At 41.9% G+C, this 17294-nt stretch overlaps 1 protein-coding gene across 1 annotated transcript in view; it reads right to left on the bottom strand.

Moving 5' to 3' along the window:
* Positions 1–7763: 7763 nt before the first annotated feature.
* FER1L6 (fer-1 like family member 6) overlaps positions 7764–17294 on the bottom strand; it is a 98786-nt gene continuing 89255 nt past the window's right edge. Inside the window, exons 38-41 of the mRNA XM_075023924.1 lie at positions 15986–16227; positions 15478–15641; positions 12667–12767; positions 7764–8423 (exon numbers count right to left, since the gene is read on the bottom strand). Of these exons, the coding sequence (XP_074880025.1) occupies positions 8243–8423; positions 12667–12767; positions 15478–15641; positions 15986–16227 (688 nt within the window). The 3' untranslated portion in view covers positions 7764–8242. The remainder of the gene's footprint in view (positions 8424–12666; positions 12768–15477; positions 15642–15985; positions 16228–17294) is intronic.

The following is a 17294-nucleotide window of genomic DNA, read 5'->3' as shown; positions in this document are numbered from 1 at the left end:
GATGAGCAGGTAACTCTGAAAGGGCAAGGTGCTGGAATTAGCCCATTAATTAGCTGTCAGTGTCATCAGAGAGAGTTCAGCTGGGGCCACTCTTCAGTCAGTGGGAGAGAGAGAACAGCCAGAGATCTTTCCAGCTTGCTTTTAATGAAAGTGGCCTCCATTATTGCCGTGGCGTCCTGGAGCCATGGCAGAGGCATCCAGGAAGCAGACGCATAGTTTCTGCTAATTAATGTAGCTCTGATTAGTCTCCATATCTGCTTGCAGAGATGATTAAAAGAGACGCAGTCTGGAAGATTTTTATAAATCATCCTTTCTCCATCAGAAATATGTGAAAAGCTGTTATTTGTTTGCTTTTGAGATGGCGACTTAATTAGAAAGTGGAAGGGAGAGGTGGTTGTCATATACGAAGTGTCTGGGAGCCTGGAACCAGATCTTGGGTTGAGCTTTCACCAGTCACAAATAGCTGATAGAAAATGTATAAATTAGTCTGGAAGGAGACAGCACTCTGCACTTTGGAGCTGAAGGCAAACAGGCTATTCAGCCAAGCTCATAAATATCCCTTTTGGAGCTCACCGCCAGCACACAGAGCAATGAGGAGCTCCTCCTGGCAATCAAAAGCCATTTCTGTGACTAACGTGTGAAGGAAACAAATTCTTGTATCACCTCATCAGGGGATTTGTTTCTTCCAAATGTAAAAGTCTTTTTAACGTAGTCATTAGTCACTACGAGACCAACCTGCTGGGTGCAGCGAAATTCGCAGGCTGGGAGCAAGGCACAGAGTATTCTGCAGAAAGCAAGTGTCACAACCCAGCCTGGACAGACCAGGGAGTCGTGTTGAGTTCAGAATCCCCTTGGGCTAAATTAACATGAAATGACACCAAACGATCAGTTAAATATTTTATTCATGGCAGAAGCAACCTGAACTTGGGAGGCATAACATTAGGTGGCGGGGTCTCTCACAACAGGAATTGGCATGAAACCAACTCAGCAAACCATGTAACCCATGGTAACCATACACATCAATTCAGGGAATAAGGAGATCCCTCCCATTGGGTCACAAGGGTCAGAGCAGACCCCCTTGCTTTTTAGACTCCTTCTCAGAGAAGAGCCTAGGGGTGGCTGGATCCACTCCTAGTCCCAGACTTGGTGAACAGTTTTATGTCTTAAAAGGGTGAGGTGTAGGGATTATGGAAAGGAGAGAGGGGGAGAAAGACAGAGGAAAAGAAAAGAGAGAGATTTCACCAGTCCTGGGTCCAGCGATGGTCCAGCCAGCCGAGGGGTCCAGCTGCGGTGGGCATGCGCACGTGGGGGTTCAGTTTGTGTCCTTTTATCATTCTTTCCCCTCCTTCAGGAGTTCATCATTATGCAGCTAATTAAGTGTCATGTGCAGTTTGTGCTTTCAGAACCTTTAGGAAATGGGTCGGTGGACTTGGGGATAACTTGCCCCACCACAATGTTTGAGACATTAACTCTTTCAGTCTCTCACAGCAGGGCAGGGCAGACCCCCTGCAGACCCCCCCGACCCTGCTGGCTTCACAACCTTGACCAAACCACCTTCCCAACAAACACCTCAGAAGCAGCAGCAACTGCAATGTACAAGATATTTCTGTGCTTTGTGGAACAATTCAGTGCACTGAGATGGAGATCTGATTTATAATATTCCATGTAGGATGGACACAGCCGTCTCTTATCTATATGGACAGCAGAGTGGTGATAGTTAAACGTAAAAGGCTCTAGGGTACCTTTAGGTGAAGAATAAGATTTAAATGTGTGGATAATGCCTTCCATTTTCTGATACATCCCTAATATATCCTGGGTGGTGGTGACCACCCTTCTTTGTGGTCAGAGTGGAAGTGGAGGACACCTTGCACTTATTGCAAGGTGCCAGGACTGGCTTGAGATGCCCTAATGCATGCAGTGTAAAAAGGGGGACTTCCAGGGGGTGGGTGTAAAGGTAGGGAGACCCCCAGGAGTTGAACCTTCAGATAAGCTAATCTCTGGAGCTATGATCACATGAACATCAACCATAGTGCCTTCAAACCTTTTCTGGGTAGGAAAGAAATCTATTTCCTGGTAAAATATCTTCAATTTGTCTTAACATTAAAGAAAGTTTGGGGAAAAAAACCCCAACAACAAAACAAACCCCCAAACTAAACAAAAAATACCCAACTCCCCAAATCCAGGAGTTCCAGGGTATTTCATATTGGACTTAAAAAAACACAAAGAATTAAGTCTTCCAAGAGGCACAGAGCTGTCAAATTTGTTGCCTCAGAAGAATGATAACTGCAGGATAAAGATGTATACAGTTCATTTTGGAGATTAGCTTTTCCCCCTTGCTTTGCTTTGTAGGATAAATTGTTCTGCCAATCCACAAATTTAATGTTCAGTACAACATTAATGCAGTCTAGCTATGAATGGCCACTCTCAGTACGGTAATCCCACCAAAACTAACTGAGTATGCTATCCACAATTTCTGCCAGTCACATTGCTATCTTCCCTTTTTAAAATGTTTGCAAGAAGCTAAAAGAGTAAAAAGACTAGACTTTCATAAAAGCTGTTCCTTCCTTACAAACTGAAAATTGGAGGATACTTTTTTGAAAACTGTCCTTTCACCTTTATCATAATTTGGTTGATGGTTAGGCATCTCTGCATGGGAATTTTTAGAGATTTAATCAGTTATTCATTCTTTTCATGGTTACATGAAAACCTCTCTCTGTTCCCTCTCAAAAGACAAAGAGGAGTCCATGGCAGAGCCAGGAAATTGTGTCAGATCTCTCTATTTGTGATACTTTTCTATACAAAGAATTCAAACACCAGTACTTGGCCTAACATGTCGTTATGTTCCTGTGTAGGAAAGGACTGCTTGACCTCTTAGGTAAAGCCTGGTTTATCTTGAAAGTCTTAGTCTCCCTGAAACATTTCAGGGATACGGGCTGATAGAGTAGCATGTTTTCAATCAGTCACAAGCCAGCTGCTTGGGATGCTGTTGTTGTCCTGGCTCTGCTGGGTGGCTCTGCATCAACGTGGTTTTGGTGGTAATTAGAAATTACGTTATTTTTTCCCTGATCCCTTTTTATCCTGTGGTAGATTAAGCTCCATAGATGTGGTGGCAGTGGAGGAAAGCCTATGCTTGAGTTTTCCTGAGGGTTTTGTGATGGGCTGGAATGTTATGAGTGGTAAATAGTGGATAAAGGGTGCTGCACATGGCCCCATCCTTAACTCCTAGTGAGTCTGGTGATCATTTCACACAATGGTATTTTCCAGGTGAGCACACATAACCAGATGAACTTCATCAGCTGGGCTGGGGTAGCTTTTGCTTACTCAGGTAAATGTTGGGGTTTTTGTTGCAGACTTCTGTAGCAAGAGTCAGGAACAGCAAGTGTGTTCTTTGGGAGCTGCTACACTTTGCAGTGTGAAAGAAGATTGTTTGTTTGTTTGTTCATTCTAATTAGCTATATGGGAATGCAAAATTGTCAAAAGAGGTCAATGCTCATAAGAGTCACCTTTTACTGTCATGTACCTGGTCATCATGTAGCCAAATCAGTGATAATAGCACTTTTCTGTTCTTACAGCAGGAAATCAGGAAGATTCTGGTAAACCCCACTGTGGGGGTACTGATTACTGGTAACTGCTTTTACTGGCCGAGCACAAAACTTCTGCTGCTTCTTAAATGTTTCATACTCTTGCTTGCCTGTAGAATTATCATGCCACTCTATGTTTCCAAACCGAGCCAATAGAAATGGCAGAGGTATAAATGAATAGATATTTTGCTCAAGGACTCACGATTCAGTAATCGGTAGGTGGTTTTTTTCAGTATTTTTCCCATTTATGGCAGGCCCTGACAGCAAAGATCTGATAGTGATTTTCTATTGCTTTCCTCCTGTTCTGGTAAACTGAGTGGTTTCACATGTCTGCTCTTCAATGGTGGTAATGCTTCTTTCTTCTGACTCATGTAATAATGTCTTCTAAAGATTTCATTTTAGTGTGCCCATGAATACGCCTGGAGCTGAGATTTTTTTCTGCAGAGAACCATTCCTCTTCTAGTGGTTCACACTGTATCTTGATAAGGTTCTGCTTTGTATTTCCTCCTTAAAAGTAGATTTTCCATTTCCTTTCCTTGGATGTTCTTCAGCTGTATCACCAGAACAAGGCAGAGGCCCATATTCCCTGGAGGGAGACTTTTTACAAGGGCATGTAGTGATAGGACCAGGGGTAATGGCTTTAAACTAAAAGAGGGTAGATTTATATTAGATGTAAGGAAGAAATTCTTCACCGTGAGGGTGGTGAGGCACTGGAGCAGGTTGCCCAGAGAAGTTGCGAATGCCCCATCCCTGGAAGTGTTCAAGGCCGGGTTGGATGGGGCTTTGAGCAACCTGGTCTAGTGGAAGGTGTCCTTGCCCATGGCAGAGGGGTTGGAACTAGGTGATCTTTAAGGTCCTTTCTAACCCAAACCATTCTATGATTCTATGATTCCCCTTTTGCCCCATCTCTACCACTGTGCTGTTGGACATCTGCTGGTAGTATTTCTAAACCTGCACAATTTCTTTTGGTGCAAAGTTTTGCCTAGTGATTGAAAATGCAGCACATCTACCTACAATGGCCACATGCATGGGTGACACCAGGCCACTATTTGCTCTGTGTCCTCATGTGTCCTGTTGAAAGCAGCAAGGCTTTGGCACCAATACATGTTTCCAGGCTAGAGCTGGCTTCAGTCTGGTCAGCACAACCCTCTGATATGCCTGTCCCCCGTCACCCATCTTGATGTGCCCACAGGTTAAATCAGCTACAGCTGGAGCCTAGAGCAGGAGGAGGTGATCAATGCCCAATTTGCTCCACAGCACTAAATCATGGTACTTTGTTCCCATTTTGCTCCCTAAATGCCAGCAGGAGGTGAGTTTATGTCTAAAAATCTGACACACGGTACCTGAAGTTGGGGATTCAGAAATTATTACAACCCAAACTGGAGTCTGTCTTCAACAGTTCAGGCATAGGTCCCTCCATCTTTCAGGTTTGCCCCCCAGAAGGATAACACCTGCTCTCACCTGAGAAAATTTTTGTATCCAGCAAGCAGTGTTTATTGTTGCAAGCCAAATGTCTCAAAGCAGGACGTGCTTTTTTAAATCAGCAGCAGTAGGCTATTATTTCCAAATATTTTTGGGATTCCTGGCTAGCCTTCCCATTCCAAGAGCACAATCTTATATCTGGAGATCTTGTATTTGCCAATGGCAGTACTCAGCTATTTAATGAGCTATTTGTGGTCAGAAACCAGTTGATAAAACTCCAAGTGGTACCAGCTGGCCTCAAAATTGAGCCAGCATAATTGCAGACTAATGTTGAGATAACTGCTCAGGATAAGGATCTCTTTCTTTTGTATGAAATAGGTAGGATCCTTTGACAATAATAACAATCCTTGGTATAAACCTCACTCCCTGTTAACCACAAAGCTCGTGTCACCATAAATTCACTTAAGATGCAAACCCGTAACATCTGGCATCTATATGAGTAGTCCAGCATTGAGTGCTGCTATGTTTTGTCTCTTTTAATACTTACTGACAGCAACTACCTCTCCAGCTACTTTGCAGCCATCTGGAAGATCATGAAAAGGTATTTGATTTAGCTTTGTCCCGTAAGACAATGCTATCCAGCTCAGCCTACGTGTGTTGAGTGTAGTGATGGGCAGTTTAAGAGTTGTGGAAGAGTTAGCGTGCTTGCTTTTTGGCTGCATGATGCCCTTTTCAGACCAGACTGCAGGGCTATGCAGGGGTAAGGGGACCTCGGTGTTCAGCCATAAAAGAGGCTCAGGAATGGTCGTGCTGCAGGGGATCGAAGACCCCAGGGGCAGCAGGGATGAAGGAGATGGCTATTTGCACTGGGATGCAAGACATGATGGGGGACAGGGTCTTTGCAAGGTCCAGACTCAGATCGGGACTTGGAGGGGGACATCATTTAAGCCATCTTGTCCTGACAGTGCCACTGCCCCTGTGTGCTTGCTGCTGGGGTCCAGAGCCAAGGCTTGGTCCTGGAGCTGTGCAGAAGGACCCTCCGGCAAGGGCAGGGTGCTCAAGCAACAGTCCAGTGCTTCACACAGTCCATGGCAGCAAGGGCAGAATAAGGACAGATGGACACAGCAGCTTCCATGCAGGATCAGGCCTACTGCCCTGACATGCCGGAAAGAAATCAGAAACATTACCTTTATGGCTGTCACAACATAATCCTGTTGTCATGATTTATCTCCTGCCTTTTACACCAAAATAATTTCATTGGCTCTTACTGGAGCTTTTAAATTGCATTTCCAAAATTCATGGTATGGCAAGACATAATAGGAGAAATATTTCTTTTTCTATTTCATACAGGATCAATTGCAAAATAGCTCAAAATTGAAAAACAAGTGGTTTCAGAATAATGTGTCACACATGCTGTGTAAGCAGAGATTGCACCAGATGAGGGCCCAAGGCAGAGAGATATGAGACGAAATGAGACTCGAGGGTGATCAGCACCTTTCCACATCACTGGCTTGCATTGCTACATATAACTAGTGCAGATTCAACCATGTAATTGTGTTCTAATTTCTTGGTCATATTGAATACACTTCTAAAGGAAAAATAGCCCAACAGTAAAACCCATCCAGTATGGTCCTTTGCCACATATCTTGTTGTGATGTAATTACTCACATACCTAAATAATTTAGTTATATTTATTGTATATTAGAACACGAAATTTAGAAGAAATACTGAGTCACAATCTGCTGGATGGTGTAGGGATGGGATGCTTTCAAGCCTGCCTTTAGCCATCTGCCTCTATCATCAGTGGAATGAGGAAGAGGCACTTTTAGAGCAATTCATCCCATCCAAAATAAGCCTCTAAAATGTTTTTAAAATGTAAAACATTTTCTCTGTGGAAGTTTCACTGACATCCGTTTTTCAAGATAATGCAATTACCTGTGTTGTAGGCCAGAGGGAAACACAGAGGCTCATTGTACAGCCTTGACAGGCCAGGTGCAAGCAGTACCACACAAGCTTCCCATGGAAGTGGCCTCTGAGGATGATGCAGATACCTACATGTCTATTCCTGCACCCTGAGCTTGGCAGAATTATCAGCGTTTCTGGGATTTCTTTTTCTTGCCTTTTGAGACTTTAAAATTTGCAAAGGCTGCTCACAATTTATATGAGTGGAGCATGATGGAAAACACTTTTCAGAGGTCACCTTTCAAACATGTCTAATCATGGGTGAGACTAGAGGAGATTTCTGTAGCTAGTTCAAATTCATAATTACTCATTTTAAGGCTAAGTGGGGTCATTAAGTTATCAAGCCTTGCCTTTTGCATGACACAGGCTGCAGCATTTTCTGTATTCTTAAGTTGGATGAGGATTTACATATTGACAACTGTGTAAGGCTTTATACCTTGTTTTCTTTAATCCTCCATGATTTGTTCCACTCTGCAGCCCTTCTCTTTTCCATTCCTCTTTCCCTTTGCTTGTCACGCAGCAGGATTCTCCCTCTTCCCTCTCCTTTACAAGGTTCATTTGCTACCACAGTGCCTGTGGCTGAGTCTTCATCTTTCTGATCCCTCTCCTCCAGCGACCTCCAGCACTTTCAAACTGCAGCTGTAAAAAAGTTCTCTCCACCTCTGCTTCTACCTCTCCCTGTCATCGACACTTACCTTATTTATAAGTTTGTGAGATGTCTTTATAGAGCACAGAGCTCCTACTGAGATATGCAGGATGAATTCTGCATGACACCAAATGAGACAATTTAACCTTAGATATTTTATTAATAAACCTTTTATCTCAAAATAATCATGTCATTATAAACTTACTGAAAAAGAGTTCAAACAATTAATTACAAAACTATGCAAAGACTGAACTAACTTTGTGTACAGATTTTGCTTTTAATATTTAATCATTTGTCTGTAATAATAAATACTTGACTGACAAATCAGTTTCTGCATAGCATTAAAGAGTTCACTTTCAAACTCAGCTTTAAGTGCAGAATCAAACTTTCATTGTTAATAAAGCTGCAGCAGTATGTTAATGATAATGTACATTAAGGCTGGGTCTGAATGAGCAGCCAAAGAAGATGTAAAAATATTCTAAGAGAGCTCCAGTTTTTGATACAAATAGTTATGTTTTCTTTTTACAAGGAAGGAGGTGTGTTTCAGGTTGATTACTTCTGTATGCCTGACTTTTATTTTTAACTGAAGTGTTTGTATATGATTAGTTACAATGAGAGCCATAACCTATGCTCATCCTACAACTATCCTATGACTGATCGCACCTGGCAGTGTGTAGATGAAGAGCACCAAGAAGACAATGAGAATAAGCAGAATTATGCCGATGATGATGTACTTCTTGTAATTTCTCCAGATCAGGTGATACAAACACTTGAAAGGATTTACAAACCAAGAGAAGGATGTGTCTGGTCGGCTAAAGGGGAAGAAAGAAAAAGAGAAAAACTTTTGTAAAGGCAGATCCAGCTATTTCCAAAGATACCCCACTGCAAAATACATATTTGAGTCTAATAAGGACCTTTAACTCTTGGGAACCCACTAAAGAGTTTAGAGGGAACTTCCACAAATTTCACATACTATTGGGTCACTCTTACATTCGTCCCTGAGCCCAAGATCCACACACCACTCAGAATGAAATTCCAGTTTACACTTCATAACTACTCCAATTTAAGGCAAGATAAGGGGTTCAAAATTACGGACAAGATCATGAAAATCCTAAAGAAGAAATGCAGACATCTTGAACTTGAGTAAAAAAGCTTTCTAATCATTGCAAGGAATTTAGCATTGCAAAAGGAGTAATGAGCCACTACAAAAAATCTGATTGCTCAGTGATAGTCACGGTTCCATAACAATCAGAGCCAGCTCAGGCCTGGCATACGGCCCAAAATCGCATATTTTCAGAAGGAAGTTTAAAACAGGCCTCCTGAAAACAGGAGATGAAATGAAACCCAAAATCTAGGTAGTTTGCCTGGGTGCATAAGGAAGAGCCACCTTCTTCTGGTGGAGAATATCTGCACTCCACAAACCTAAGTTTTTTCCAAATGTTGCCCCATGTTATATCCTCCTCCATAATAAGGAGTTTCTTCACTATGTACAGCAAAGCTGGCTGCATACAGAGAGGAAAACAATGTTATCTTTAGGAAAAATTTTGGCATAGTCTCTCCTCTGGCATGCCACCCAGCTTGGGAGGTCACTATGCCTTGGACTTCAACAGCCCTAACCCTGCGATGAGCTGAGGCAACATCTGTCAGCTTTGTATGATGGGATGACCTGACGAGTACAGTGGTGTGGAGCAACACTAACACCTGCAAAATTGGGTGCAGGTTGTCTTTCTTATTCAATATAACTGTAGTTGTGCAGATGGTGCAGTAAGGAGAATGAAATTAAGACTGAGGGTCACAAAAACCAATGGCCGTGTCTCACTCCAGAAAGCTGTTTAAGGAATATAAGAAATGTCTTACTCATCTGTAGAACTCAGCATGTGGAAGTGAATGCCAATGTGACAGAAAGTCTGTAAATCTAAAAGGCCAACTGAATATCTTTTAATTAAAGACTGTTTTATACTGAGGTGGAAATTACTCAGAAGTAAATCAACAAATAAGCCCTCCAGGTTAAAAGGAATTATTAAAAAATGGATACTGTAAAGCGTAAAACTTACTGAATCACAGACTTGAGTAACAAAACCATTAGTCTGCACATTCCAACTACTTAAGGGCTTTAAAGACAGGGGAAAAAAAGCCAGACTATTGCTCATTTAATTTGTTTTCTTTGTAATGTAGTCTATAGAATTTGGTACCAGTTATAGCAACGTATTTGTTCTAATAGAGTGCATCCGGAAAAATGTCCTGTCTTGATCGGCAGAGAGGAAGAGATGGATAACCTCATGGTGTTTTGGCCAGCAGGAAATTACACTCACTGCACCTTATTTCTCATTTGCATGTTTCTGTTTAGTTCCCAGATATTTAATCTTTGGCCACCTTTGCTCTGGTACATTTAAGAGTCTGCTACTGTCTAGTAGCTCCTAGAAGATAATTTTGGTATTGAAATAATTTTGTTTTTTAATTTAAAAACTTAATTATGCAAAACAATCTGAAAATTTCTCTGCTTGTCTGTGTAAGCCTACATGATTAGCAAAAAAATGTGAACCTACAGTACTGGCATAGAGACATGGAGGTCCTGACACAAAGCTCCTTGAGATCCACTTCTTCCTGAAAAGAACTCATTTGAAGTGCAGAAACAGTTACCTGTTATCTCTCAGTTGATTTTGACTACTCTACATGTATGAACCACGTATTCCATCACACAGGGGCACTGAGCTGGTAAGCTTTAATATCAGCTTTATGGAAATGAGGCATGCAATGTCTTCAGGTAGTAAGTGTGTGTCTAGCTAAAATAGTATTTACTATCCACATGCCGATATTGCTTTAGTAACCTTAGGATTTATTTTGCCTAACTTTAAAACTTGGGTGCCCAGCCTGGTCAGTCATTGGCTGTCTGCATGTGGAGAGGAAGGACCTTCTGGAGGACAATTCATCTCTTTCCCCAGCTCCCATCTTAAGATATGTGTGTTAGGTAAATGGGATGACTCCCCCACCTGTATATGAGGAACTACAAAAGGAGCCTGAATGGCTTGCTTCTGAGGCGGGTAACGTCAAGTGAGACTAGCCCCACCCTAATTTTATTTTAATTGAGGCATACATCTCAATTAAGAGTAGAACTTGGTTGAGCCATGTGTTGGCTGTGTCTGTATGTGTATGATTTCATCACAAAAACCTAGATGTAGAGCTTCTGTGAATACTGAATGCAAGATCTGGAGGAAGACTATGGGTCAGAACACCTCCAGGCTGGCTCTACAGCAGAGAAGGGGCCACCAGGCTAGTGACAACCTTTTGGCCCAACAGCATATTTGTGGATAAAATGCTCTTGAGGTAAAAATGCAGGGAGCCCTGGAGCCCCAGGCTGTCCAGGGTGCATGGGCTGGGACTGAAAAAATGAGGGGAAAATGAGACATTGCCTTTGGGCATCCTGTTGACAGCCTTCTGGACATGTAACCCTTCTGTTACGCACTACACTCCCTCTTAAAACTGCCTAGGCTGATTGCTTCCCACCACATGTATTTCAGAGCTATCGCAGTCCTCTCTCCTCTGTAAGACAGTGCTTTAGTTTCCATTATAGGGATTCTTTCAGATAGACATCTGTCAGGCATAGCTCATCCTGCCTTTGAGTAAAAACGTTGGGTGAAATGATTGATTAAAGTCTTCCCAAGGCTAGTTTTCAACAAGTCTCTGATACCTCTAATTTTCTGGCTGAATTTATACACTTTGTAGGGGTATTGGCAATTCCATCTTTATACTGTTTTTTTCCTTTTTCATGTTTATCCTGAGATATATAACAAACCAACAAAATTAAACAGAATGTGCAGTGATTACCATTATGACTAGCAATTGGTTTTTAGAAGCTTTGGTAGCAGGAAATATAACATTAATTTCTCTCTCTCTTTTTTTTTTTTTTTTTTAAATCTAGCTCATTACTTTATTAGGACAAAGTAATTGAGGCAAAATAGATTAGAAGTAAATTTTTCCTGAATGCAAGAATCTCAGCTGATAATATTTTTTTAATGTGACAAACACTGAAAGTTAGAATGCTCCTTCTAGATCATGTACCTTTGTTAATCCACTTAAAATGTCCTCATTTAGAAGTCTTATGATGAAAAATAAGCATCTTCATTCTTTGATTATGAAGTACAAAAAAACTAAAGATGGATTTGTTAAAGTTGTATCATTCCTGTATGACCTGATTTTTATGTTTTATGTGCCTTTATCTGCAAGTGACTAATTTATGCAAAAACAACTAGATGTATGCAGAGGTCACTTTTACACCGATATGTAGCAACTAAGACACTTTTAAATGTGTGCAGATAATTCTTAGAATCATGGAAACACAGAATCATTTAGGTTGGAAAAGACCCTTAAGATTATCGAGTCCAACTGTTCACTTAACACTACCAAGTCCACCACTAAAGCATATCCCTGAGTGCCACATCTACCCATCTTTTAAACATCTCCAGGGATGGTGACTCCACCACTTCCCTGGGCAGCCTGTTCCAATGCCTGATAACCCTTTCAGTGAAGAAATTTTTCCTAACATCCAAAATTCTCATTTCCTAATACTAAGACTGTCTCCTAATGGTCATATTAAAAAAGACTGGACATATAGGAAATATTTCATACAGTCATTTTAAAGCACTTAAACATTACTGGCTTATAGTTATCCTCTTAATATAATAAATATAATCTGTCTAATCTTTATAAGTGACCAAACTGATGTGTTGGGTGTATGCATAAGTTATGATGGTTTAAGAGGTTATCACATGCCAGGTCAGCTATGGAATGAGCCCACATATGAACTCTAGCTGAGGACAAATGTGCAGTAATGCCATTTGTTTGCGCTTCCAGAGGAAGGTATTTCAGCTAACCTGGAAGGTTCTGCCAACTACGAGTGCCGGCAGCCAGGCGATGCACAAGTTGTATAAATAGCTTGCTCAAGATTACAGCAGGTAAGAGGAAAAAAGCCAGGAGAGGAGAAAGCAGACATGCTCTTCCCTGTCTCCTGCAGAATGCCCCTGCCCCAGCATGTTTAATGAGTATGCTCCTACTCACTTGGGTTTTTCCAAGGGCTCGGGCTCCTTTCGAGCTTTGCCTACTGGATTCTTCTCAGCTTCTTCCGCTGTGACTAAGTGAAACTCAGCTTCCACCTTGCCCTGGATCAGAGACATCATACATAAGCATCCAAACCTGGGTTATTATCACTAAATCACAGCAGGGTTCAGCTTGTGGAGAAATTATGGAACCAGCTGAGGGTGGAGGAAATTGATTAAAGGAAATAAAAGTTTTTGCAGTTAAAGAGAAAGCACAAAGGAAAACCCAGGCACCAAATTCCTCACTTATGCTCAAGCACTGTGAAGAAAGAGAGGTAGGATGTTTTCTTCCAGACCCATAAATATATTTTCTGCTTCTTAAAATATAATGTAATTCATCTCAGAAGACCTGTCTTCTATCTGTCACACATCCTGGCACAGCTGAATGGCCGAGCTGGAAGCTGCATTGCTGAGGTGGACGAGGTGTAGTGCACCAACGGAGGGAAATGCAGCCAGTCACAAGTGCTGGAGCAGCTGAGCTGTGGGGTCTCAGCTCACAAAAGGAAGATGCCTAGAAATGAGATCTGTGTGCAGAAAATATCATGCAGTCCTAGAGCTCTGTTCAGGCTAAAAGAATAGTGGTCTGGCAGGTGGGTTCAGAGTCAATTTTCTTGATGGATGGCCAGAAGAGGATAGTTGGAGCTGTGACAAAAGGACACCTTTGTTCAGCACCAACTTCTTACTGATAATTTCTAGAATTCAGAAAAGTCATAATGGACTATAACTGCTGGTTTACTGCTTGTTTTCATTGTGACAAGCCATTAAAGCTTGTTGAGTGACCAATAAAATATTGACACTTATAAAAGATCATCTGCCACACCTTGCAGTAGAAATATGTAATCTGAGTTATTTGGACTCTTAGTACCAACTGTAACTTCTGCTGTGGAAGTTAGAGCTTCTTAAATACAGGTTAAATATTTGGGTTTCCCTTGCATTCACAGGAACAAATCTATTGATATTTCTGTCTGTGTTAGGTTACAGAGATGTCTCTTTTCCCTGTTCATCCAGTTATGTTCTTCAGTACTATCTCCACTATAGATTTAATTAGGCCAAAGTTTAAAAAAAAAATTAAGATTTCAGAGATTTAAAGATTCCAGTAACAATTAAGAGTGGGTAAATCAAATCAGCTCCACAAAATCTGTGATGGATGAAAAACAGACCAATGGCTTTTCATGTATTTGTTATTTTCCTACCTCATACCTTTGTAGATATCAAAAACTAAAGTGTTAATCTATGGTCAGTGGCTGGGATTCAGCACAGAACTGGGCTGAAAGAAGGATGCAGATAAAAGGGATCCATGTGGAAGACAAGGTGATCAAGAGATGAAAGTGGACTGGGAGAAAGAGAATCAATTGTACTAGAGTTGAGAAAATGGAGGTAAAGCAGGGATTTGGGAGTGGAGCCCATTCACTAAATCCATGGAAAGTACACAGTCACCTTCAATCTGAAGAAGGCAATGAACTTGAAGATGGCACTTTTTATTAAAACATTCTTCTTGCTGGAATGGACAGAAATATGAAGGAAGGATGAGGTTTAGGAAAACCCTTGGAGAATCAATGAAAGTCTAGAGAAGGAGGAACATCCCCTAAAAAAGGGCCAAAACAGGTGAATTTGTAGAGGCCTATACTACAGAAAGGTAGTTTGTAGTTCTTGGTCTGTGTCCCCACAGGGATCTGGATGCACCTAAAAAGACTGCAACTACACTAATCCTAGAACTGGGCTGCAGGGATGCCTGAGTTTCAGTCCAAGCTCCCAAAGTGCTCTGTGGTCACGTAAGCACATCAGCTTGGGTTTTCCTTCACTAGCTCACATAGCTCTGTTTCAGGTAGACATGCCCCAAAGACCATGTGCAGAGTTAACTATCGGGACGTACTCCATGCTGAGATACATGCACTTCCCTTAGGAAAGAGAGGATCAGAGCTGTCTTTCCTTGACACTGAGGATCCCTATACTGCTGTAAGAGTACAAAGAGGCCTTAAAGACAGGGAAAATGGAGCAGTTGTATTGAACACTGAGAATTTCAGTGTAGCTCCAGATTATACACAGAAAGTACTACAACTTTATGAAGAGAAGCTGCAGCAGAAAACCCTGAGATAAATGGCTAGTTACACGCTGAGTAAGATTTACACCCTGCTGCAAGCCTTGTTATGCTAGAGGCTTCAGGTAAATGAAAATTTGTATCGCAGAATTTATATTCTTCTTAGGGGGATACTTCTAACATAAGTCTTGCAGAGTTTGGGGAAAGCTGTCATTGTCCTTTGCATTCCTTTATACCAATTGTATGCTGCCACTAAACCAAAAAATATTGGCTTATTGAGCATACTTCAACAAGAAGAGGGGACTGTGCTCTTTCTACTTGAGATGTGTCACTAGCAAAGGGAATAACGGTAGACTCCAAAATCAGTTCCTTCATCCTGGTTGAAGTGAGAAATAAATTGTAAGGAAATAAATAAGCAGGTGAGATTCCTCCCAGGATTTCCTCAGCTGACATAAAGTTGACTAGAAACACCTGGTTTTCTACTCTACCTATCCAGTGTGCTGGGAGATGAACAGTGGAAGAAAGCAAAGAAAAAGTACAAAGTGCTCTGGTTGCCTGGGGTTATCTGAACCAAATCTATGGGGAACCACTAAAGCATTTGAAGGAGCCCTATGGATTGCCAGTGGTGGTTGTTCTTCAGATGCCATACCCAAAATTAGCATCTGTCTGTCTCAGGATCTCAGCAGAGCATATCAGTCCCAGAGAAAAGCTGTTCATCTGTAGTGAGCTGCCTACCGTGAGCTGCCCAGCCTTGATGAAAGGCCACCAGCCTCTGACGCGCTTCTGCTGAAATATGGAGATCTTGTTTTCTTCACTTGCTGCCAGGACTATGCCTAGGTCACAGCTCTTGGCTGTCTTTGCTGCTCGAGGGAACCCATTCAGGTTCAATTCAAGAGTGCCTGGAGGGAGAAGTAATGTGACAACACTGCGAGACCAGACAGACAGAAAGGCATTCAAACAGCAGCTTCCATATGAGATACATGGAGAAATGCAGCAGCTTGGCCCCAGGCTTCAGAGCTGGTGATCTCTCTGTACTGTCATTCATTCATTTGTATTGCCCTGGCATTGTCTCTTCTGAGTTCCTAATCATTCCCTCTCCAAGAAATGTGTAAGTTTGCAATGTGGTGCTTCAGAGAAAAACAAGCAAAAGTTGGGTCTCAGACACCACTTTGTACATATCTGTACAAAATACAAGTTTGGTGAGACCTCAGGTGAAGTTCAGGCAGATCCATTGCACACTTACCCAAGAAATCATCTGAAGAGAGTCTTTCAAAGTCCCACACCTGAAGCATCAGCTCAGCAGGTATTTTGCGCTCTGTCTTTTCCAAGGAAAATATGTTTTCTCTTTTACTAACCACCATTTGTTTCTCTGCTGGGAGATAGTGGAACGGGAACACAAAGCGCCAGTTGAAGTTGCCCTCTCCTGTCAAGGAGTTGTAATGTACATCTGTCTCCTGCTTGTCCTCTTCCAGGCCCTTTATCCACCTATGGCAAGCACATAGTGGAAAACACTGCTGTCACCAGGTGAGCTTGAATTGTGGTTGTCATTTGGTTACAGGCATGATCATTTACTAATTCCTCCCTAATCAGTAAGGAGGCAACACATTGTTCAGGACTGTGACACACAGCAATAGCCCTGGCTCAGAGGATCTTGGCCACCTCCCAGCCGTGGCACAGACTGCAACAATGGCCAGTGATGATCAAAAGCTGAGAGTGAGAACATGATTTTTATTTCAATCAGACCCCAAAATACCAGTTGGCCATTTGCTATTGGCCAAGACATCTGTCTTCTTTGGGACAGGCAAAGACAGCACCAGTCATTTATCCACTACTAAACACCCTGTATTCATGTTGTGCCACACTAATAAATTCTGTGTCAATGTCCCAAGACTGATTTCAATGCTCAGTATTGGAGTCTAAAGTGACTGCAGTTGCTGTTGAGGGGTATAAACATGGCATAAGTATGACTGGAGAAGTCTCTCTGTTTTTTCTTTTGATTTCCTCTTGGTTTCTGCTACAGTGTGCACAACATCTGATGTGCAATGCTATGGTACGAAAGGACAACACTTTCCTAAACATAATCTTCTCTTCTGAAGAGCTCCAGGTAATGATCTAGCTAGGTATGTTTTAGTTCTGAAGATGATTTATCACAGCCTGAGTAAAGATTAGAATTTTTGTACTGCATCCAGAGTGGCTTTTCCCCTGCAAACCCCATTATTTCAAAAAGGAATTGGGAGAAACAGTAACAATCCCAAGCACAGCACTGCTCCCAGTGCAAATCAATGTCTGGTGACAGATTCAGTGCCACGTGCACTGTCTGAACATAATGAGATTTGTGTCTTCATTATTAAGGCACAGAAGCAAAAAGTTATCCAGTCCTGGCTTTCCCTGTCAGAACACTGGCATTGATAGTGATGTACTCATGTTATCACACAGTTCAGCACAAAGGCTGGCTCCCTAACTATTTCCTCAATTTTGTGCTCTCAGAGCTACCCTGCTACTGCTCTGAACACGTTAGTTTATTGTTGACTTGGATATATCTGTGCAAACAC

The sequence above is a fragment of the Buteo buteo genome, chromosome 3, assembly GCF_964188355.1.
Source record: "Buteo buteo chromosome 3, bButBut1.hap1.1, whole genome shotgun sequence".
Taxonomy (NCBI): Eukaryota; Metazoa; Chordata; class Aves; order Accipitriformes; family Accipitridae; genus Buteo; species Buteo buteo.
This window is presented reverse-complemented; position numbering and strand designations above follow the sequence as displayed.